This window comes from Dryas octopetala, chromosome 2, assembly GCF_963921425.1.
Source record: "Dryas octopetala chromosome 2, drDryOcto1.1, whole genome shotgun sequence".
NCBI lineage: Eukaryota > Viridiplantae > Streptophyta > Magnoliopsida > Rosales > Rosaceae > Dryas > Dryas octopetala.
In genome coordinates, this window is record NC_141367.1 from 15,842,035 (window position 1) to 15,865,141 (window position 23,107).

The following is a 23,107-nucleotide window of genomic DNA, read 5'->3' on the forward strand; positions in this document are numbered from 1 at the left end:
TTTTAATTCTAAGTCATTAAATTTCCAACATCCTCTCCAACAACCGATTTATCAAAATCTTAAAAAAGTGTACCAATATCCGAAAGTATTGAAAAAAAAAGTTTTCATGAAAGTCTCATTTTTGAAGTGTACCTATTTGGAGTCGCCTTAAATAATTATTTAACAAAATTCATGTTACTTAGTAGGAAGTAGTCCAAGTTTTAACCCGTTCGCTTCTACTTGCAGAGCCAACCGTGGTGATTCCTCGGTCAAGTTACAACATCCTTATTGCATGGAGAGGGGGGGTGTCACATTGAAATGTTACACAACTAATCTATTCTTTCTAATAACCTAATTTTTTCTTTAATATTTTTCTAAAGTATAGAGGCAAAATACTTGCTAAAATGTCTGAAAGAAGCTAAAGCAAGGACAATGAGAAATATTTGAGATTTTGGTTTTTTGTAAGGAAAAATTTATATGAAAGCTTTATCATATCTCACTGCCATGAAAAAAAATTTCTTAACTACGCCACTACTATAAATAGTATCTAGTTCAGGTAGTTCAAGTGTTCAATGACAATCAATGTCCTTCAAAATATGATGTGGTTATGGAATATGGACTTCTAGCTCTCAAGTGTCACCCACCTAGCTAGTGGATCTGGCTCTGACACACATTGAAATATTGAATGAGAAATAGTAATATTAATAAGCCTTATATTATGAATTTATGAGTAGTGAGATTGCTTCTGTAATGTGTGGTTCTAGAAATGTACAGATCGAAGATCGAGTGGGGCGATCCCATTACTCGTCACTGCCAGCATGGGATGGCTTTTATGATCCTCATCCTCGTCATATTGATAGCTCTCCATAAATAATAGTATTGATGATATATTTGTAATCTTAATTAGGCTTCTAGCTTGGTGTGAGGTCATGAGAACTGAGAAGAAAATTGAGTCCCAAGTACATTTTTTCTTTTTTATGTGTAAAAGAGAAAAAGGCAAAGCTCGTACTATTACTATGAATGCAAGTAAAGTACTTTATCACTAAATTTATAAATCTTTAGAATTATAATTTTTAATTTAAAAAAAAGTCAAATTTGAAATATTTATACTATTATACAGAAAATACAGAAAAATATCACTAGCTAAATTAATAACTAACTAATATAAAATTTAACAACTCAAAATTCACGTGAATATAAAAACTAATTAAAGTTAACATTGTTAACTTACATTAACACTCATTGCCTCCATCAACCTCAATCATCTCTATTAATCTCAATTATCTCCATCAACCTTCATTTCCTCAACTATGTCTTAAATTTTTCATTCACTGATATTACTGTTTATCTTTTAGATCGAGAATGGTTTATACAAGGGATTAATTATGAGTGACTATTTTATAAGAATCCTTAGATTAATTAAATGACATATATTTTATTAACTTAAAACTTCACCCATACCCATTATATTACCTGATAACCCGTTTTAAATTACTGACCCTTAAGAAAAAAAATTCACCCAAACTCATTTTATTCATTTTTCTTGTTTTTTACCTCATTTACCGACGAGTTCACCATATACTTTTCTAAGTGTAAAATAAGGCTTGTAGAGGTTGCATGCTAAGTTAATATTATGATGAAAATCATGTGTTATTTGGTTAAATCTAAGGGCTCTTATAAAAATATAAAATAGTTTTTCACAATCCTTCATAATTAGTCCATCAGGAGCTATACTCTTCTATTTTAATTAAGAATAATATTAGGGATCCTAAATTTATTTTTTAAATTTGGATCCTAAATGATATGATTGTGATAGTGTATCTGTACACATTTTACTTGTAAATAAATAAATGTGAACCAAAATATGAATCTATCAAATGGTGCTACGCCATTTAAAATTCAAATTTAAGATACAAATTTGAGATCTCTAACACTATTTTTCATAATCTTTTGATTTTAATCCATTAATCATTGTTGATTCGCATGAACAATATGATCAATACATCATCCAACCAAACAAAGAATCTAATCTGTTAAACTTACAAGCAATTAAGAAATTGAGGCACAATTTTCGTCGAAAAAAGAAGTAAGGCACAATAGTACAATACCATTAACTTTTTCCTATTGAAGTTAAGATTGTGTATTTTATTAATCAAGAAATGAAGATTGTTTCTTAATTGGTGTTTTCCATTAGAAAATGGCAGTTAGCAACTGAGCACATCTTGCCCTTTTTGTAAGCAAGTGAAAATTGAAATTCATAAAGGGCATTATCAATAAACAAAAAACCAGCAAAAAACATACAACAAATAATAATAATAAAAAAAGCTTACCCCGTCAGTTCGATCTTTTTGTCTGCCGGCCTCACAGCCCACTAGTCACTAGGTAATCCCAAGTCCCAACCTCCAACAATGAATAAATTATTCCATATATCTGATAAGTGTTAAGCCATTTGGACAATGTTTTTACAAAGGCTGCCATTGATATAATAAACTAATAAAGAAGAAAAAATTATATATTTTTTTTATCTTCCCCTGTTAAGTTTTCTTCATCAACCGTCGGCACCATTGCAGTACCCACAATCAATATATCCTTCCACAGCTAGCAGCACCACCCACCATCTATCCAGTTCACCATTAGGATAGATATATTTGTGACTTAATACTATTGGTCAGATATTTCATTAGGATATGCTTCGTCGTGTATTAAATATATAAAATAATTTCTCTCAATCATATCTTCAATAAATATAATTTTATGAGTCTATTTTTACTTACCGTGGTAAGCATTATCATCATAATGAATGAATGATACATGTTATAAAAAAATGATCAAGTAATGTGTGTCACTCATTTATTATTGTGGTAATGCTTTAAGCAAAAATAAATCCTAATTTTCTCATATCATTGTCATTTTCAATTTTTTAAATTTAATATTTTTATTTCTTCTATGCGTTTTTATTTTTGAAAAATGCTAGTTGATATTTTTTTTCTCTCTTTTTTATTATATAGTGTAGTTTTATAATGAGAATTATTCATATCTATAAAAAAATTTACTAAATTAAAAATTATTTAGTTGTTTAATTTTTATAAAATAAATAGATAGTTTTGATTATAGACTTGCCATCTATTTATCTTGATAAAATATAGATGACTAAACAAGTTTTTAATTTTATTAATTTTTTATAGAAATAATAAAAGGTGATCTAGAAAATAATTAATTCCGTTTATACTATACACAACATAATAGGCAGAAAAAAGATAGAAGAATATAAAATAAAAAACCTAGTTAGCATTTACCACTGTCAGTTCTGAACTTCTGATTCATAATATTAAATATTCATTAAAATTATTCTTCTTACTGGGATAGTTATTACATTTACTTACAACGAAGATTCTCCTTTCTCCTATATATAGATGTTTTAATAATAGTAAATGTATTTATTATATAAAATATCGTTGAATAAAGTGGATTTAATTCTCTTTTTCTTCTTCTTCTTCCCCAATTGGCCTTTTGAGTTTCAATTATTGTTTTCAAACGCGCTTTCCAGGGAGAGAAACACACAGAGACAGAGAGAGAGAGAGAGAGAGCGAAATGGACTCGCCGTCGTCGACGACGCGGATCTCAGCGCGATCGTCGATGATTGAGTCGTTCAAGAGCTGCAGCCTCTCGGGGATGACGATCGACAAGGAGGACCTCAAGAAGAAGCTGCTGATGCCGCAGTACCTACGCTTCGCCATGCGCGATTCGATTCGGTTAAAGGACCCGAGTGCCGGAGAGAGCCGCCTTCCCGGCAGCAGAGACCTTGTTGCCGCCCCTTCCCAAGACAACGTCGTGGAGTCGGCGCCGGAGTCGCCCATGGTGGTGTTTATAAATCCCAAGAGCGGTGGGAGACATGGCCCTATGCTCAAGGAGAGGCTCCAGCAGTTGATGGGTGAAGAACAGGTTTGTATGTTGTTGTTTCTCAATTTTCTCACCGACCCATTTCAAAATTTTTGTTTTTTTTGAGAATTTTATTTGTGGACCGTAAAAAAATGAAATTTTTTGTCAGTAATTAATAATGGAAAAGCATTTTTTTAAAATAATTTATAAGTATGTGCATGAATTTACGTGTGATTTTTTTTGGTTTTTTGTTTGCTTACAGTGTACGTGAAGTTGGTTTCGGGGTTCTTGGTTACGTAGGATAGTTATTGGTTCTTCGTCTTCTTCTTTTTTTCTTCTTTTTGGTGTGTTACAAAGAAAAAAAAAACAAGTTTATTTTTTGGGAGTTTATGCACTTGGGGTACGTTGTGGGCTTATTGTGTTGTTTTGGAAGTTTTGGGATGTTTGCTAGTTACCTTAGTTCTGTTCAATTAACATGACTATAATCAGGTCAGAAATGCTTAGTGGATGACTGAACAATGAAAAATTTGTACTGTTCAATCTTCACATCCCTGTCCCATTCTCTGTGCTGTATAGAAGACCCCCCTCTCCAAGAGTCATGAACTGGTCCTGTCTCACACTCTCTCTAGAACTCCACCTCATTCTTACTTTATGGTCAAAATCATATAATGAGAAATAAGGAGTTCTTTGCTCAAAAGGAGTAGAGCTTGTCTGATCCAAAAGTACCAAGTCTGCTAGCAGAGGAAAACCTTCCTCCTTGATTATTGAAACGATCTCTGCCTCTGCCTTGAGCAAAATCGATTCTTTCCATCGTCTTCTTAAGTCTCCTTTAAGGTTATGTTTGTTTCCCAGAATTGTGGTTATGTAATTGGTTTGCATTCTCTAAAATGCTTTATCATGTTTAGTAAGTTCAAATTACTTTGGGTTTGCAAACTCATAAACTTGAGACTGGCCAATGGAAAAAAAAAACACTCATAAACTTGAAGTTTTGCATTATTAAAGGAAGAGTTGGGTTTCAGGCCAAAAAGAAAGGAAGAGTTGAGTTTTCCCATTCCTTGATAAGAATTCATAATGACAACTGTACACTTATACTATGCTTCCAAAAAATTAAATTCCGTTGGTGTCTTCGTAGACATGCTTACATTTTCATCATTTCCAAACATTGAAATGGGAATGCTGGATTCATTTGCTTCTAAAAGCCCCATTCCAAGGTATAGGTTTAGGATTTTTAGGATCGATTCTGCCTAACAGATATAACCTAATAGTCGAAGTGGTTACTATCACCTAGATTACTAAATGTTGATGCCTGCCATGAAGCTTTTGTGTGAGTGTGCTTACAAAAACACATGTGAGATTACCATTTAGTCAAATGTATGTGTAGCTTGAAATTGTGCATTTTGGAGTAGGCTGACCTTTTTTCATCTGTGTGTGTGTCTTTTTTTGTTCCTTTATCTTTTTTTTCTCAGTAATTTTTGTTTATTTTCTTGAGAGGCTTTCTTCATACTTCATTAATTTGTGTACAAAGTGGTTTGTTTTAACTGGATTTAATTTTCTATGCAGGTTTTTGACCTCTCAGATGTGAAGCCTCATGAATTTGTTCAGTATGGATTGGGTTGTCTAGAGCTGTTGGCTACCCTTGGCGACACTTGTGCCAAAGAGTGTCGTGAGAAGATTCGGGTTATGGTATGACATTGGAGCACATTTACTTAAAGCTCATATCCCATAACTACTATGAATTTTGGCATCTAGTGAGATCCCTACAATATTTAAATTTGACACAGTAAGATACTGGGATGATTGGGCAGGTTGCAGGGGGTGATGGTACAGTCGGTTGGGTACTAGGCTGTCTATCTGAACTTCAGAAACAGGGTCGGGAACCAGTTCCTCCAGTAGGAATTGTTCCACTTGGCACGGGAAATGATCTGTCTAGGAGTTTTGGTTGGGTAAGCCTTCTTAAATGAATTTTGAGTTTGTGGAGATTTTTCTTGCATCATTGAGCATTGGGTTATATGTTCTCACCAGGGTGGTTCATTCCCTTTTGCCTGGAAATCAGCCATAAAAAAAACCCTATTCAGGGCTACTATGGGTCCCATATGCCGTTTGGATAGGTAAGTCTTCTATTATTAGGTAACCATTGGTACATGTTTTCAATTCTAAGGCTGGTACAATTGATGCCTCTTTCTAATCATGTCTAGGGAATGATTGTGCTGAGTTAGTGGTCTGGGAATTTAGCAGTTGTGTGCAGCTAATTTATTTCACGGATCTGTCTAACCTAATTATACTTTAAATTGTTACCAGAATTTACAGAGTCAACAGAATTTGACCAAGTTGTAACATTTCGTCAACTTTCTCTAAAATGTTTTTAATTTACTGTTTCTTTTTCTCTTTTTCCACAAAAGGAGGAGAGCAGATAATTTTTATTTTATTTTTTATGCTATACTTTTTAAAAGAAAAATTCTCATGTAATAAACCTATTGCAAATGGGTTTTATTTGGTGGTTGGTCTGGATTTAATGTTTTTCTATAGGAAAGTTTAATGCTTGTGCTTGCTACTAGGTTTAGAAGACGAGATAAAAAGTAAGAAAAATATATGAAATTGATCGTGAGTTTTTTTTTTATTGGAAATATTATTTCTTATAATGAACAGTTATACCCCGCATATTTTCTAAAAGGTCAATGGACGTTCATGTGTTGAATAGTTCTCTTGTGCACTAGTTTATATGATATAGCATATAATTTTTTTGTGTTGCTTATATTTATATAATTTGGGATGAGGCCTGTTATAACCAACTCTGTTTGTAGTAACAATAATACTATTTGATTATGCTTTTTTTATCAAGCCAGCAGTTATATTAATATTTGTTTTTTCATGGTGCAGTTGGCGTATTCTGCTGACAGTGCCAGCTGGTGTAAAAGTGGAGCCATCTCATTGTTTGAAGCTTACAGAAGAGTGGACTCTTGATGAGGTCGTAAATCTGGTTACTTTACATTCTGCCATTTGCATCACTTAGCTACTTTCTGGGTTTACCTTGTGAATATTAAATTTTTACAAGTAAAAGGTTTCATTCAGATGTCAAATACTGTGCAAATACATATCCTGATTTCTGTGTTACTCTTCTGGGTTAACCTACATCACATGGTAGATGTGATTGGTCCATGATTGTATAGGAAGCCCAGCCCATGAAACCTTTACAGGCTTCGGCTAAAATTTCTTGTAAATTTATCTTACATCGTATACTGGGGGACTTTTGTATGTATTTACTTGGTTTACCATGTTTTCTTTTTTGTTCACTATAAAGGGGGATTATTTTTTCCTTTTTCATCAGATGCAATTCTGTATCTATTAAAAGTTAGATTTGATATTTTTGTACATTTTTTGGCCACTAGTAGTATGTCTTTGAGAATGAAATATTTTGGCTGGTGAATGTGAGCTCAAAAAGCATTTGATGAAAACATATGAGGTGGTTTGTAAATATGGATGAAATAAGTTAAAGGAATACTGAATACATTATATTGTTGACAAGGTTTGATTTGATTGAAACTTGTATTTGTATGGCCCTAAGGATATCATAATTCTATATGTCTATTCTTTATTATTGAAACTTTTTAGTGACTGCAGGGTTTGGAAGTGCAAGGGGATTTACCTGAGAAAATGACTTCCTACGAAGGAGTGTTTTATAATTACTTTAGCATAGGTATGCTGGCTACATTAGTAGATTGGCTATATTTATTGACGCCTATGGCTTTTAACATGGTGTTAGATGGTATGATCATGATAAATGCCCATGGCATATCTTATAAGCTTCTATCCAGAGCATACACTCTAAAGGGTCTAGGTACTAAGCAATTAATAGAAAGTTAAACCAGAGGTGTGATTTGTATACTGAACCAATACCATTCTTGTGTTCATGTGTTTCCAGTTAACAATCTTGGTCCTTTTCCTCTTCCAGTAAGGAACTGCACTTCTATAAATCACCTATTATATTGACAATAGATTTAGTTGCAATTCCTACACATTTTGTTCAGCTGTCAAGATGTCCCTTAACTCTACATTATCTTGAACAAATATTTGTAGATGGCTTGAGTCAACAATGTTTTATATCTACTATCTCCTGGTTCACAAACCGTTTCACCTAAGATGAGAATTTTGTTGTGCAAAGATATTCTTTTCAGAGAAAGATGATTTAAAGATGCTAAAAGTATGGTAGTTGAAGATCTGCAGTCTTTGCACTGAAATGCAGCCTTATAGGTTCTTGCTTATGAGGAATTGTCCTTTATGTGAACCTTCTTATTTTTTGTTATTTGGTCTTACAGGAATGGATGCCCAAGTTGCTTATGGGTTCCACCATTTACGAAATGAAAAACCCTATCTTGCACAAGGTCCAATTACAAATAAGGTCTGATTTTATCTCTTTTTACCTTTATATATGATTTGAATTTCCTTGGTGACATGCTTTTATCAATAAGGTCCAATTCCAAACAAGGCATGATTGAATTTCTTTACCTTTAGATATGATTTGAATTTCCTTTGTGGTGTGCTTTTATCAATGAATTCATTTGCATATATATGACTAGAGAACAATGTTCTTTTGAATAGAAATATATTTGAGTATATTATCAATAAAAAGTAAAAATGTTTTCCTTCTTTTTTTTTTTTTGGCCAGGAAAAAATGTTTTCCTTCTTAAATACTGAAATTCCAGAAAGAAGAAAACAAATTTTGGGAATCTTTATGTAATTTATTTTTTATTTCTTGAAATTATAGAAAATTCTACATTATAAATTGAATCACACCATTTCCATTATGTTTCCCATACAATCATGTTTTAACATTTTATGATTAACCATAAAATTTAAGCTGTTTTCTGTTTGTTAGATCTGAGGGCTTTAGGTGGTACAGAACTTACTTTAGATTGTGACTGATCCATCTGTTATTGCAGTTGGTTTACTCTGGTTATAGTTGCACTCAAGGTTGGTTCTTCACACCTTGTGCAAGTGATCCAAGTTTAAGGTTTGATATCTCAAAACTGAAGCATTGTTTTATGTACTTTGATGGTTGCTCTGCTTGTTATTTTGTTTTATACTGAACAATATATTATTTTGATTAAATAGGGTTTTCTTTGACTGTAATTGTCTTTAGCTTTCTAGTATCAATTTGAATATTTGGACTTTTAAGAATACAATACTTCTATCCTATGATAAGTTCTCCCTTATTTTAGACGAAATCATCCTTGACTTTGTGTGGGAGTTGAGTTAAAATGGCCTCTTAATGGTTTTGCTTGATCTATGTCTACAATGCAGTATTCGTTTGATATTGTTCTCCTTTTTATTGGGTGATTATATCTTGGAATAAAACCGACAGTCCTGTTAATTTTGTCTCCAAGTAATCTTCTCTCATGTTTCTTCAAAAGTTTTAGGAGCCTAAAATGCTGAAATAGTAGATCTGCTATTCATTTTGCTTTTTCTAAATCATAAGCTTGCTATTCATTAAACAGTAGTAGCAATAGTGTAAAACCTCAATTTGAATTTGGAGGTTCAAAGACTTGTAATGCTCTCTCTGATTTTCTATCCGTTTTCTCATGCATCTAATAATATATCTGGTTGTAGGGGACTAAAGAACATCCTAAAGTTGCATGTCAAAAAGGTCAATTGCTCAGAATGGGAGCAGGTTCCAGTTCCCTCAAGGTAAATTTTTTTTTTTTCTGGTACAAATTTGACAACATAATTTTAAATTATTGGTAATTATTTTTGTTTGCTTCTCTTTCTCACTTACCTCCTTTTTTTTTGTTTTAAATAAGTCTGCATCACTTACACCTAGGAAAAAATAAAAATAATCTTTGTAAATAATCTATGTGTCACTTCCTTTTTTCGTCATCTAATAGAGACTAGATGTGTGTGTCTGGTGCTTGGTATTTTTTTTTTTCTGAACGTAAAATAGTTTAAACTACAATGCTGCCAGACATGAAGTACTTTTAAAGGACAAAAATTTTCCTTTTGTTGTTTCTGTTTGTATCATAACAGCTTATATTGTTATTTTGTCTTCTTTCAGCGTAAGGGCAATTGTTGCTTTAAATCTTCATAACTATGGAAGTGGAAGAAATCCATGGGGTAATCTGAAGCCAGAGTACTTGGAAAAGGTATTATATAGCTCTTTAGTGAAATGGTGTGGTGTTGCCTATCAGTACTTTGAAGGATGCTGTGTTTTTAGGCCACACACAGAGGAGCTGACACACCCAACACATATTTTGTTCTTTATGATTGTTTAAAGTTCTCTTATGCAATTTCGGGTTTCCTTGTTGCATTATCTTATGCCTGGAAGAAGGTCCTGGAGTTCTAATTGTGTTTATACACCAATTGCTGGGCCTTATTAGGTTTTTTTTTTTTTTCCTCTTATGACTTCACTCTAGAATTATTTTGTAGAATTCAAATCAAAGTTATGAGCTATGATTTAACATGCAACTGCGTGCTAGGTTAAATGCTGCTTATCAGATTGACTGCTGAATTCCAAGGTAATAATGGTTTTCTTAAATTTTTATTGTTTCAGAGAGGCTTTGTTGAGGCGCATGCTGACGACGGTCTTTTAGAAATTTTTGGCCTGAAACAAGGGTGGCATGCATCTTTTGTTATGGTTGAACTTATCTCCGCCAAACACATTGCCCAGGTACTGCTATAATTTTTATTTTCATGCTCTAGGTCAACTTTTTACTCATCATGCAAAGGTAAGGCATTGTTGATTTTCTTTTGTTATGGTTGATGAGTCTGAGTCTGAAAGTGGGATTACTGTGCCTTCTCTTTTGCCAATTCATTTCTCCAGAGTGCTTGCCATTGTGGATTTTCTATGTTCTATGTATGCTTGTTATTGTGATTTGATATGCTGGAGTCGAATTTGGAGATCTGTTTTATTGAACCAAACTACACCGTTGTTGTTTAGGCTGCTGCAATTCGGTTGGAAATTAGAGGTGGAGAATGGAGAAATGCATATATGCAGATGGATGGGGAACCATGGAAGCAGCCGATGGACGATGACTATTCGACATTTGTGGAGATTAAGAGGTTTCCTAATCAATCACCGATGATTAATGGAGATCCTCAACCATGATTAATGGAGACTAACATTACTTACTAGCTGGCATTTTACTCGGGGGTGATTCCTGTTTTATTGCTGCCTTTTCTTACAGATGTGAAGTATTCCAGTGGGCTTTATCACCTGAAGTGTTGTAAATTGTTCTCATGTGCCTCTATTGCTTGGTATTTGGCATTTTATTTAAACTCATTTGTTAGTCTCCATTACTGTATCTTTTCAACTGTAACAACTAGCTTGCATTATTTAGTTAGGTAATGGTTTCCAGGTTTATTAGTGCCTTAATAAGTTATTAAGGGGGAAAAGCAGGTCTCATATGTAGGATTCGTAGTTGACTACGTTTGATTGATGGTGATATAATGTATACTAGAATCCATGTGCAGTGTGATGGAAGTTACAATTGGATGAGAATATAGAAGAAAATGGGTGGGAAGAAAATTATCGTATTACGTTACCCTTTAAAATTATTATCAAAACTCTTTTGAATAATAAAGTTATATTTCGGTTTTCAGAAAGTTTTATTTGTTATATATAAATTATATCAGTTAATCAAATAATACACGGATCACTGGAGTAATACTTGAACAATGTTATGATAACACTTAATTTTATGTTTATTGCATCAAACTGATTCGAGTATTTTCCTTGACTAACAAGGCAGCAGGCAACATAAACTTGATTTTGTTTTCTTGGTGGTGTTGGAATTGGTAATCAAATAACCTGATATGACAAACCGTGAGAGTTACATTTGAATTGAAGCGAAGAGAACCTAGAGATGCTGACTTATACGGCCAAGTCATCATCCAGGTCACTTTTAATGGGTTGTTTAGGTGGTTCAATTGTGCCACTTGTCAAATTGTAATTAGTTGAATTGTTGCAATTCGTTAGATTAGTGGGGTTGTTGAGATAAGTGGTTCAGCTACTAGCTTATAAGTTGTTTTCTGTTGTAAAAAGTGAGGCGTGAATTGTATAAGGTTTTCTCTGTTCTTAATAAAAGGTTCCAGTGTTCTTCTTGATTGGGTAAAGGTTGAACAAGGTTCTATCATTGGTATCAAACCAGTGCTCGGTTCTTGCTTCCCTTCTCTTTCATGACCAGAGAGTCTACTCGTGCTGCAAAAATGGAAGCTCGCATGTCCAAGGTTGAAGATGCGTTGACGGAGATTTTGGGTCACCTCAAGTCCATCGATTCATGTACGTCCAAGGTCGATTCTCGCATTTCTGCTGTCGATTTGAAGTGCGAACATCTTCGTCGAGATCTTCCTGTTCATCTTGATTCCGACCAGAATTCAGAGGCGGTGCCACCGGATCATCTTTTGCGTCGTCAAGATTCCCTCTTTGTCCCTCGTCCTCCTTTGGTTAAGCTTGATTTTCCCCATTTTTCAGATGGCGATGATCCTTTGGGTTGGGTTTATCGAGCTGAGCACTATTTCGATTATTTTGGCGTTCCGGCCGATTGTAAAGTGAAAATGGCTTCTTTTCACATGTTAAATGAGGCTCTCCAATGGTTTCAGTGGGTTAATTGCATCAAGAATTATCCTCATTGGGATGATTTTACTAGGGTTTTTTGTAAGGAATTTGGGCCTACTGATTTTGACGATTATGCAGAGGCTTTGGTGCAGCTTCGTCAATCTGGGTTTCTCAAAGATTATGTTGCTGAGTTTCGTCGATTGGCTAATTGTGTTCGGGACATTAGTCCGACTATGTTGAAGAGTTGTTTCATTTGGGGGTTAAAGCCTGAATTGCGCCATAATGTTAAGCTTCTGCGTCCTCATGATGTCCATGAAGCGTTTGCCCTCGCCTATCAGATTGATGCTAAATTGTCCGATCTCAAGGTTCGATCTTTTTCTATTGAATCCCATTCTTTCTCATCCAGTTCTAAGAATTCACCTTTGTAGTCAATTGGTAACACTATGCATACTTCTGGGCCTGTTTTGGCCGCTCCTACGCATTTTTCTCGATCATACCAAATTAGGAAGTTTACCCCTGTGGAGATCCAGTCAAGAAGATAAAAGGGTCTTTGCTTTCACTGTGATGAGAAGTATGTCCGAGGTCACGTGTGTGCTAAGAAACAGTTGCTTCTTATTGATGTTCAGGATGACGATGGGGGGAGAGATGAGAGTGATGAAGAAAATGTTTAGCCTGCTATCATTGCTTGTGCTTTATTTGGTACTCCTGCTCCTAAATCTATTAAAACAATGAAGGTTATGGGGTTTATTAAGAATTTTCCTGTTGTGATTTTGCTTGATTCTGGTAGCTCCCATAATTTTGTGGATTTTTCCTTAGTTAAGAAGTTGGGGGTCACTTGGATTCCTCTAACACCTTTGACATTATGATAGCAGATGAGGATAAAATATTACTAGCAAGGGTTGTTTTCTTGGTGTTTCTGTCAAGATTCAGGATTATCAGTTTGTTACTGATCTATATGCTATATCCTTGGGTGGTTGTGATGTTGTGTTGGGTGCTCAGTGGCTTAGTACACTTGGAACTATTTTATGGGATTTCAAAAAGCTCCAAATGGGATTTGAGGTTGATAATCGTAGAATCTTCCTTTCTAGCACCAAACCACTACACCCTGAAGTCATTTCTTCTCTACAAATGGAGAAAATGTTGCACACTACTCAACTAGGAGCAGTTCTATTTTTGGTGGAGCATGTTGTTTCCAGCCAGCCACTTCCAGATCTGACCACATCTCAGGAAGCAGAATTACACTAGCTTCTCCAGGAGTTTCAAGATGTTTTTCAGCCACTTTCCGACCTGCCTCCCCATTGTTCTCAAGATCATAGAATTCCATTGGTGGAAGGTGCCAAACCACCAAGTAGCAGGCCTTACAAGTATGGGCCTTTCCAGAAAACATAAATAGAAAAATGTGTTCAGGAATTGAAGGACTCAGGCTTCATTCGAGACAGTAACAACCCATTTTCTTCTCCAGTTCTGTTAGTTAAGAAGAAGGAGGGTACTTAGAGGATGTGCATGGACTACAGAGCTTTGAATGAGCTCACCATCAAAGATAAGTATCCCATTCTCTTAATTGATGAGTTGTTGGATGAATTACTTGGTGCTCAATATTTTTCCAAATTAGATTTAAGGGCTGGTTATCATCAAATTAGAGTTCATCTTGCTGATATTGAAAAAACAGCATTTCGCACACATGATGGACATTATGAGTTCTTAGTAATGCCATTTGGGCTTACTAATGCTCCTGCAACTTTTCAGAGTCTGATGAATGAAATTTTTAGGCCTTATTTGTGCAAATTTATTCTAGTTTTCTTTGATGACATATTGGTTTATAGTCGTTCATGGGAGTCTTATTTACAGCATTTGAGGATGATTTTCCAGATTCTGCAAAGTCATCAGTTGTTTGTGAAACAGTCTAAGTGTGCTTTTGGTAGGTCTCATGTTGAGTATTTGGGGTATATTGTTTCTACGGAAGGTGTGAGTGCTGATCCTGCAAAGTTGCAAGCAGTAGCAGATTGGCCTTTACCACAAACTGTTAAGGCTTTAAGAGGCTTTTTGGGTTTAACTGGATATTATAGGAAGTTCATACCCAATTATGGTAGAATTTGTGGGCCTCTAACTGTTCTCACCAAGAAAGAGGGTTTCTATTGGACTCCTGCTGCCACTGAAGCTTTTCACAACTTGAAACATGCCATGCTTTCCCCACAGGTTTTGGCTTTACCAGATTTCTCTCAACCATTTGTGATCAAGAGTGATGCTTCCAGTTCGGGTATTGGTGTTGTCCTTCAACAACATAGAAGGCCTATAGCTTTCACTAGTAAGGCTCTTGGCTCTAGGAATCAGGCACTCTCTACATATGAGAGGGAGATGATGGCAATCATTCACGCAGTTAAGAAGTGGCAGTCCTATTTGTTAGACATGCATTTTGTTACTAAGACTGATCACCACAGTCTTAAGTATTTTTTGCAAAACAGGGTGAATACCCCATTTCAACAAAAATGGGTAGCTAAGTTGCTAGGTTTCAATTATGAAATTCAGTATAAGCAGTGAGTTGATAATCAAGCTGCTGATGCTCTTTCAAGATTGTATAGTGATGTTAAGAATTCCACTGTTGTTGAGTTACAAGCTGCTGAGTTGGAGTTGGATTCCAAGGCTTGTCTAGCAATCTCTTACCCTTATTTGGGCTGTTTAGATGAATTGAGGAGGCACAATGAACAAGATTCTTGGATTGTTGCTAAAATAAAGGAAATTCAGGCTACACCACATCCAAAGTTTCATCTGGATAATGGATTTTTGAAGTTTCAGCATAAAATTGTCCTTAGTCCTACAAGTTCTTGGAAAACCAAGATCTTTCAGGAGCATCACAGTAGTCCTACTGCTGGCCATCTAGGTTTCCTAAAAACTTACAAGAGACTTTCTAGGTCCTTCTATTAGGAAGGCATGAAGAATGATATCAAAGATTTGGTAGCTAACACTACAAGAAAAACTGTAATAGACATCACTTCTTTAATATCAGTTTTTACATTAACTGATATTATAGAGTTTTAGATATCAGTTAATTTTTTAAGTGATATCTAAACTCATTCACATATCACCAATTTTTGTTTCCGATATCTAAATTTTGCAATTTGGATTAAGATTTTTTTAAAATCGATATGTAAGCCACACCATCTGATATCTATACTTCACCTAAAAAAAAACACGGAGAATTTTTCCCCAACTTAAGTTCCCAACCCCAGCCCAGTCACGATATCCCTCACAAAACACACATTCCCATCGCGCTCTCTTCTCTCTCACCCTCGCTCACACTCACTCAGTCCGTCTCTCTCACTCGATCCTTCTCTCTCGTTCTCATTCTCAGTCGGCCCCCAAATCTTCATCTCCCCATCCTCTCTCTTTCTCTGCACTTCGCTTGTTGAAATCGACGATGAACAGATTCCGGTGATCTGTGAGCTGGGAGGGTGGGGGGGGTGGGTTTCGGGGGGGTGGGTTTTCGGTGGGAATTAAGGTGGGTTTCGGGGGGGGGGGGGGTGGCTTTTGGTGGGGGTGGCTTTTCGGTGATCCGTGAGCTGAGAGGGTGGGGGGGTAGGTTTCGAGGGGGGGGGGGATGGGTTTTCGGTGGGAATTAAGGTGGGTTTCGAGGGGGTGGCTTTTCGGTGATCGGTGAGCTGGGAGGGTAGGAGGGTGGGGGGGTGGGTTTCTGTGGGGGTCGGTTTTCGGGGGAGGGTGGGTTTCGGGGGAGGGGGGGAGTGGGTTTTCGGTGGGAATTAAGGTGGGTTTTTCCAACCTCCCAAGTAGTATTTTCTATCCCCGTTCACTAAGCAGGGGAAGATTTGAAGAACTTTGGTCTGATTTATCTTATTTTAGCAGGAAAGATTCGCCCATATCCTTAACTCTAGCTCAGATCTGGTTTCTATTTCATGTTCTTCCGTTCTGTTCTCCAGCCCGATCTGAAAGCAGAGCTCGCTTTTCTCCGAGTAGCCAAGGTCACCGGAGGAGCCCAAAAAGCTCTCCAAAATGTACCCATCTCTTTCTCCCTCAATAATTTTTATTTTATTTTTCACAGTATTTATTATTAGAGTTAATTAAGGCTTATGCCTGATAACCAAGCTTTTCTGTTTAGTTAGTTATTCAGATTGTCATTGCTTAGTTGGCATTGCCTCATAGGGTGATGTTGCATTGCTGTAAGAGCTCATAGGCTCATGTGTGGCAACGGTCATATTTGATCAATGCTATGTCGTTTTGTATAACAGAATTTGCAAATGGAATATATGGTTGCTGGTGTGTGCATCTTGCACATGTGAGCATGCCTTTCTCGTGAATCTCTCTCTCTTCCTTCTCTCATCACTCTGCAAATTCTCTCTGTAATCTCAGTATCATTTCTTGCTTACATTCCTGGTCACATTCCAGGTATATTCATTCAGTAAAATCAACATGGTATAAGAGCCAGGTTGGTTCTGTGACTGGGCGTGTACTGTGTGTGTGAGCTAGAGTGAAACAGAGGAACAAATCCATCTAGATCTAGGCATGGCTGGGTCTGGGAGTGGTGAGCTACGAGCTCCCATTTTCGATGGTACTGAGTATGAGTTCTGGAAGGTGCGCATGGTGACCATCTTCAAGTCACATGGCATCTGGAAGTTAGTAGAAAAAGGGATCACAATCCCAGAAGCAAAGAAGAAGAAGGAGAAGGCTAAGAAGGAAGGAGACTCCAGCATCGATGAGGAAGATGAACTGGAAGCTTACATGGAGGAGCAGAATATGAAAGATGCAAAGGCATTGGGCATCATTCAAGGGGCTGTATCCAAAGAGATTTTCTCTCGGATTATCAACCAAGACACTGCCAAAGGAGCTTGGGATCTTCTACAAACAGAATACCATGGTGATGAACAATCCAGGTCTGTTAAATTGCAAAGTCTGAGAAAAGAATTTGAATACATGAGAATGAGGGAGTGTGAAGCATTGTCTGAATATTCTACTCGTTTCTTTGATTTAACTAACCAAATGGAAAAATATGGTGAATGCTTGTCTCAACAAAGAATGGTGCAGAAGGTCTTAATCAGTGTAACTAAAGTTTATGATCCTATGTGTGTGGTGCTCGAAAGAACTAGTGATTTGAATTCTGTGTCTGTAAATGAAGTGTTTGCCTCTCTGAAAAGTTATGAGTTAAGGCTAAGCAGGCATGAGGAAGATGATGAGAAGGTGGAAAGGGCCTTTGCTAGTATGAATGTTGGCTCCAAAGGACAGAACAATCAATCAAAGTCTCACAATCATGATGGGGGAAAAAGAAACTTCAAAAGCTGGAAGGGAAAACCAAAGAAATGGGACAACAAGGTTCAATCCAATTTGAGACCAGGAGGTGACTCTGGGAAAGGAAAATGCAAAGTTTGTGATAAGGCTCACTATGGAGAGTGCTGGTTCAAAGGAAAGGTGAAATGCTACAATTGTGACAGGTTTGGGCATGTAATGAAGGATTGCCATCAACCACACAAGAAGGGACAGATTGCTAACTATGCAAATCAAGTCCATGAACCTGCCACAATGTTCTATGCATGCCACAAAGCCTCAGTGGAGAAAGAGCAAGGTGTTTGGTATCTTGATAGTGGCTGCAGCAATCATATGACTAGCCATGAGTCACTTCTGATCAATATTGACAGAAGTATGAAATGCAAAATAAAAATGGGGACTGGAGACATTGTGGAATCAACTGGGAAGGGAGTCTTGCCTGTGCAAACCAAGGGAGGAACAAGGTATATCACAGAAGTCATGATTGTGCCAGGATTAGATGAAAATCTTCTCAGTGTTGGACAAATGGTGGAGCATGGTTACTGGCTGGTATTTGGTGAGTACATGGTGACCATTTATGAAGATAAGAGCATGAAAACTCCTGTGGCAGCAGTTCAAATGAAAGGGAATAGGTGTTTCCCACTTGTACTCGAGGACATAAGTCCAATGATGGCAAAGAAGGCCACAGTGACTGGTTCAAACTGGAAATGGCATAAGAGACTTGGCCATTTGAATTTCGAGAGCATGCTGCAATTGCAGGACAAAGCAATGGTGATTGGCTTACCAAAACTCACAAAAGGAGAGCATGTCTGTGAAGGATGTGCTTTGAGCAAAAGTCACAGGGAAGCATTTGATAAAGGGAAGACTGTTAGAGCTATTGATTTGCTAGAATTGGTTCACACAGATGTCTGTGGACCAATGTCAGAAACCTTGGGAGGAAACAAGTATTTCCTCACATTCATTGATGACAAATCAAGAATGTGCTGGGTATATTTTCTGAGACAAAAGTCAGATGTATTTACTGTATTCAGAAAGTTTAAAGCAATGGTGGAACTTCAATGTGGTTACAAAATAAAGAAAGTTAGAAGTGACAGAGGGGGAGAGTATACCTCAATGGAATTTGAGAAGTTCTGTGAAGACTTTGGAATAGAAAAGCAACTCACTGTTGCTTATTCCCCTCAGCAGAATGGAGTGGCTGAGAGGAAGAATAGGACAATCATGGAGATGGCAAGGGTTATGTTGCAAGAGAAGAAACTACCTGCTTATTTTTGGGGGGAAGCAGTTAACACTGCTGTGTATCTTTTAAATAGATGCCCTACTCGAGCCTTGATTGGTCAAACTCCATTTGAAGTTTTCAGTGGAAGGAAGCCAGGAGTGAAGCATTTGAGAATCTTTGGCTCAATGTGTTATACACATATCCCTAGTCAATTGAGACACAAGCTGGATGATACAAGTCAAAAGGGAGTGTTTGTTGGATATGGAACTAGAGAGAAAGGGTATAGGGTGTTCGATCTCAAGAGCAGTAAGGTGATAGTCTCTAGAAGTGTGATCTTTGAAGAGTCTGCAATGTGGAATTGGGATTCAAAGTCCACTGAATACATATCTGTACCTTGGAGTGATGAAGATGATTCCCATACTGCAGAAACTGAATCTGAGCATGAAGCCTTGTGTCCAATTTCACAGAGTCCCTTCAATCCAATTGCATCATCTAATGCTAATCCAAGTCCTAGTCCCTCACTTACATCACCTGCTGCAGAAACTGAAATTGACCCTGCAAGCACTTATGATTCAACACCAAAGAAGTGGAGAAGCCTAGATGAGGTATTTGCTCACTGTAAAATGAGCATTGTGGAACCAGAAACCTATATTGAAGCAGCTAAAGACAAGGCATGGCAGAAGGCTATGGAAAATGAAATTGAAATGATTGAGAAGAATCAAACTTGGCAGCTGGTTGATAGGCCAGGGAACAAACCAATTGTTGGTGTAAAGTGGATATTCAAGACTAAACTCAACCTTGATGGATCAATACAGAAGCACAAGGCTAGGTTAGTAGCCAAAGGCTATACACAAAAACCAGGGATTGACTTCAATGAGACATTTGCCCCTGTGGCAAGGCTTGACACTATTAGGACCTTAATTGCTTTATCAGCTCAAAAGGGTTGGAAGCTTTATCAGTTGGATGTCAAATCTGCTTTCCTAAATGGAGAGCTAGAAGAGGAAGTGTATGTAGATCAACCTGATGGCTTCACTGTTAAAGGCCAGGAAGACAAGGTATATAGGCTGCACAAGGCTCTCTATGGTCTAAAGCAAGCACCAAGGGCCTGGTACAGCAACATTGACACATATCTGATGCAGTGTGGATTCGAGAAGAGTCCTAGTGAAGCTACCCTTTATGTTAAGAACAAAGAAAACCAGGGAACACTCATTGTCTCACTCTATGTGGATGATATAGTCTACACTGGCAGTAGCATGAACATGCTTGAAGAATTCAAGGCAGAAATGATGAATAGGTATGAGATGACTGATTTGGGACTGCTACACCATTTTCTAGGAATTGGTGTAATCCAATTAGAAGGGAGCATCTTCATTCATCAAAAGAAGTATGCTCAAAGTTTGTTAGAAAAATTTGGTTTGAGAGATTGCAAGGCTGTCTCTACACCTCTAGCAACATCTGATAAGCTCAAGAAGGATGATGGAAGCAAGGCAGCTAATGAAGAACAATACAGGAAAATGGTGGGAAGTTTACTCTATTTGACAGCTACAAGACCAGACATCATGTTTGCTGCAAGCCTCTTAGCTCGATTCATGCATTGTGCATCAATGAAGCACATTGGTACTGCAAAGAGGGTGCTGAGATATATACAGGGAACTTTGGATTTTGGCATCCAGTACAAGAAAGACACTGCTGCAGTCCTAATAGGGTATTGTGACAGTGATTGGGGAGGAGATGAGGATGACATGAAGTCTACCTCAGGTTATGCATTCTCATTTGGAAGTGGAGCTTTCTCTTGGGCATCTGTGAAGCAACACAGTGTGGCTCTATCAACAGCATAGGCTGAGTATGTCAGTGCTGCAGAAGCAACAACTCAAGCCATATGGTTGAGATTTGTATTACATGACTTTGGTGAGGAACAAATGGAAGCAACCCCACTTATGTGTGACAATACATCTGCTATAGCTATGACTAAGAATCCTGTTTTTCATCAGAGGTCAAAGCATATTAAGAGGAAGTACCATTTCATTAGAGATGCCATTAATGAAGGAGAAATTGAATTACTGTATTGCAAGAGTGAGGAGCAATTGGCTGACATTTTCACCAAGGCTCTTCCTAGAGAAAGATTTTGTGAATTGAGGAATCAACTTGGAGTGCTATCAGTCAAAGCCTTAGAAGGGAGTATTAGAGTTAATTAAGGCTTATGCCTGATAACTAAGCTTTTCTGTTTAGTTAGTTAATTTAGATTGTCATTGCTTAGTTGGCATTGCCTCATAGGGTGATGTTGCATTGCTGTAAGAGCTCATAGGCTCATGTGTGGCAACGGTCATATTTGATCAATGCTATGTCGTTTTGTATAACAGAATTTGCAAATGGAATATATGGTTGCTGGTGTGTGCATCTTGCACATGTGAGCATGCCTTTCTCGTGAATCTCTCTCTCTTCCTTCTCTCATCACTCTGCAAATTCTCTCTGTAATCTCAGTATCATTTCTTGCTTACATTCCTGGTCACATTCCAGGTATATTCATTCAGTAAAATCAACATTTATTGTGTTTTTGTGATTTCAGCAAGGTCGTGAGGCTTTCAATATTGAGGTGTTGACAGTGATTTCCCAGAAGTAAAAAGATGCTCTTAGAGAAGTTTACAAGAACAAGAAGTTCTTTCCTCTTAATTTGCGTCCAAAGAAAACCAGGGCCTTCAGGAGGCGACTGACCAAGCACCAGGTACTACTAATCTTCATTCTCAGTCAACCCCATTTCATATTTACCTATACAGTCATTTTGGAAGTTTCCCATAGATTGAGAATTACAGTAAAATGGGAAACATGATGAGGCTGCTTTTGTTATGCTTTTATTTAACTTGAATATGACAAGGAGATGGGCTATGTAATCATCATTCTATTACTTGAATATGTATGCTGATTATGTTACATTAGCTTATCCAATCCTATTTTTATGAGAAATGTTGGTTGAGCAAAGATGTGTTGGTATATCCTTGAATATGTAATCATCAGATTGTACTAGCTGCATTATGTTAATGAAAGAGCTAAGATGTGTTGGTATATCCCAAGATGTCCTTTCCTTTTAATTTCATGGATTGTATCCAATCAAGTACTAGGATCTAGAAGCAATTTTTGCAGAAATGTTTTAGATGTGTATTCAAATTATTAACTGCATGTTGTGACAATCTATCAGCAAGGCTTTGAAATATTTGGGGCTTAATTAATAGATATATATATATATGATAAATCAGAGACACTAGCTGAGTATGTGTGCATGGCAGCTTAATAATATTATTGTTGAGAATGTTTTGAAACAGGGTTATGGTCTGCAGCTGAAGAATCGGAGCATCTGCAGATAATTAATCAAGGCATGAAAGATCTTGTACCAATAGAAGCAGGTACATTTTGAGCAGCCTCCATGTATAGCAGTTATCTTCTTATTTGTTATTATCTTTTCTAAATAATAAGTAGTTAACTAGGTAATAAGTAGTTAACTAGTTAACTAGTTAAGAGGTTTTTCTAAATATAGGTTTTTCAACCAGTCAAAGTATCTCTTTTCTTCTTTATTGGTCTTTGTACATTAAAGTAAAGCACATGCCACCTCTCTAGCCAATTCTTCCTTTATATTGGTTTGGAAAATCTAATGTCATGCTTGAGTTTCTTGTTCTTAGTTGTTATACTTATAAAGCAGCTGATGGTTCATCGATATGGGACATACATCTTTACTTGGTAAGGGTCAGCATTTCGAATTGATTCCATTTGGGAGTGCTGCAGCATTCACCTACTGTGAACAATTCAGAATTTGGATGGTTCACTCCTCAAAAAATATATGCTTTAAATTAGACTTGTTAAAATAGAAGGTTGGTTTTATGTCATGCACTAATTTAAAGCTTCAGTACTGATGGATAATACTCTGTGTCTTTAGTCTAATTTCTATTTTGGCATCTTACTCTTACTCTGATTTAAAGCTTCAAATGGGTGTTGTTTTTGAGTATGCTGGTAAATTATTGTCTAATTTCTATTTTGGCATCCAGAGAAGTAGGTTTGAAGAGCTTTTGTGCATTCGATCGAGTGTAACCTCGTGAATTCGAGTGTATAATGCAATTCCTGCTTTTCTGCATGTTTTGATTTTGACACATTTTGATCCCAGTTTTGGTATTCACTTACTTTCAGTTATAATCACTACTAGCTAGGCATGATTTTACTGAGGAAACAAT

The 23,107-nt window shown here is 36.7% G+C and overlaps 1 protein-coding gene and 1 long non-coding RNA gene across 2 annotated transcripts; both read left to right on the forward strand.

Annotated features, from left to right (window-relative positions):
• The first annotated feature begins 3,385 nt into the window (after nt 1-3,385).
• Nucleotides 3,386-11,382, forward strand: LOC147293442 (diacylglycerol kinase 7-like). Its single transcript, XM_086232736.1, has 12 exons — nt 3,386-3,921; nt 5,419-5,541; nt 5,664-5,801; nt 5,881-5,966; nt 6,736-6,823; nt 7,477-7,552; nt 8,172-8,254; nt 8,796-8,866; nt 9,463-9,540; nt 9,905-9,992; nt 10,400-10,516; nt 10,787-11,382. The coding sequence occupies exons 1-12, from the start codon at nt 3,571-3,573 to the stop codon at nt 10,952-10,954; spliced, it is 1,467 nt and encodes a 488-aa protein (XP_086088862.1). The 5' UTR covers nt 3,386-3,570; the 3' UTR covers nt 10,955-11,382.
• Nucleotides 11,383-16,209: 4,827 nt separating this feature from the next.
• Nucleotides 16,210-22,897, forward strand: LOC147293443 (uncharacterized). Its single transcript, XR_015120557.1, has 3 exons — nt 16,210-16,410; nt 21,457-21,612; nt 22,208-22,897. It is a non-coding gene; the product is annotated as an uncharacterized LOC147293443 (long non-coding RNA).
• Nucleotides 22,898-23,107: the final 210 nt, after the last annotated feature.

Bases quoted from the DNA above. Each gene is read 5' to 3' on its own strand.
- LOC147293442 (XM_086232736.1), top strand. From the start codon at position 3,571: ATGGACTCGCCGTCGTCGACGACGCGGATCTCAGCGCGATCGTCGATG. The intron at 5,542-5,663 runs GTATGACATTGG...ATGATTGGGCAG, and splicing joins GTGAGAAGATTCGGGTTATG to GTTGCAGGGGGTGATGGTAC. The intron at 8,255-8,795 runs GTCTGATTTTAT...CTGTTATTGCAG, and splicing joins AAGGTCCAATTACAAATAAG to TTGGTTTACTCTGGTTATAG.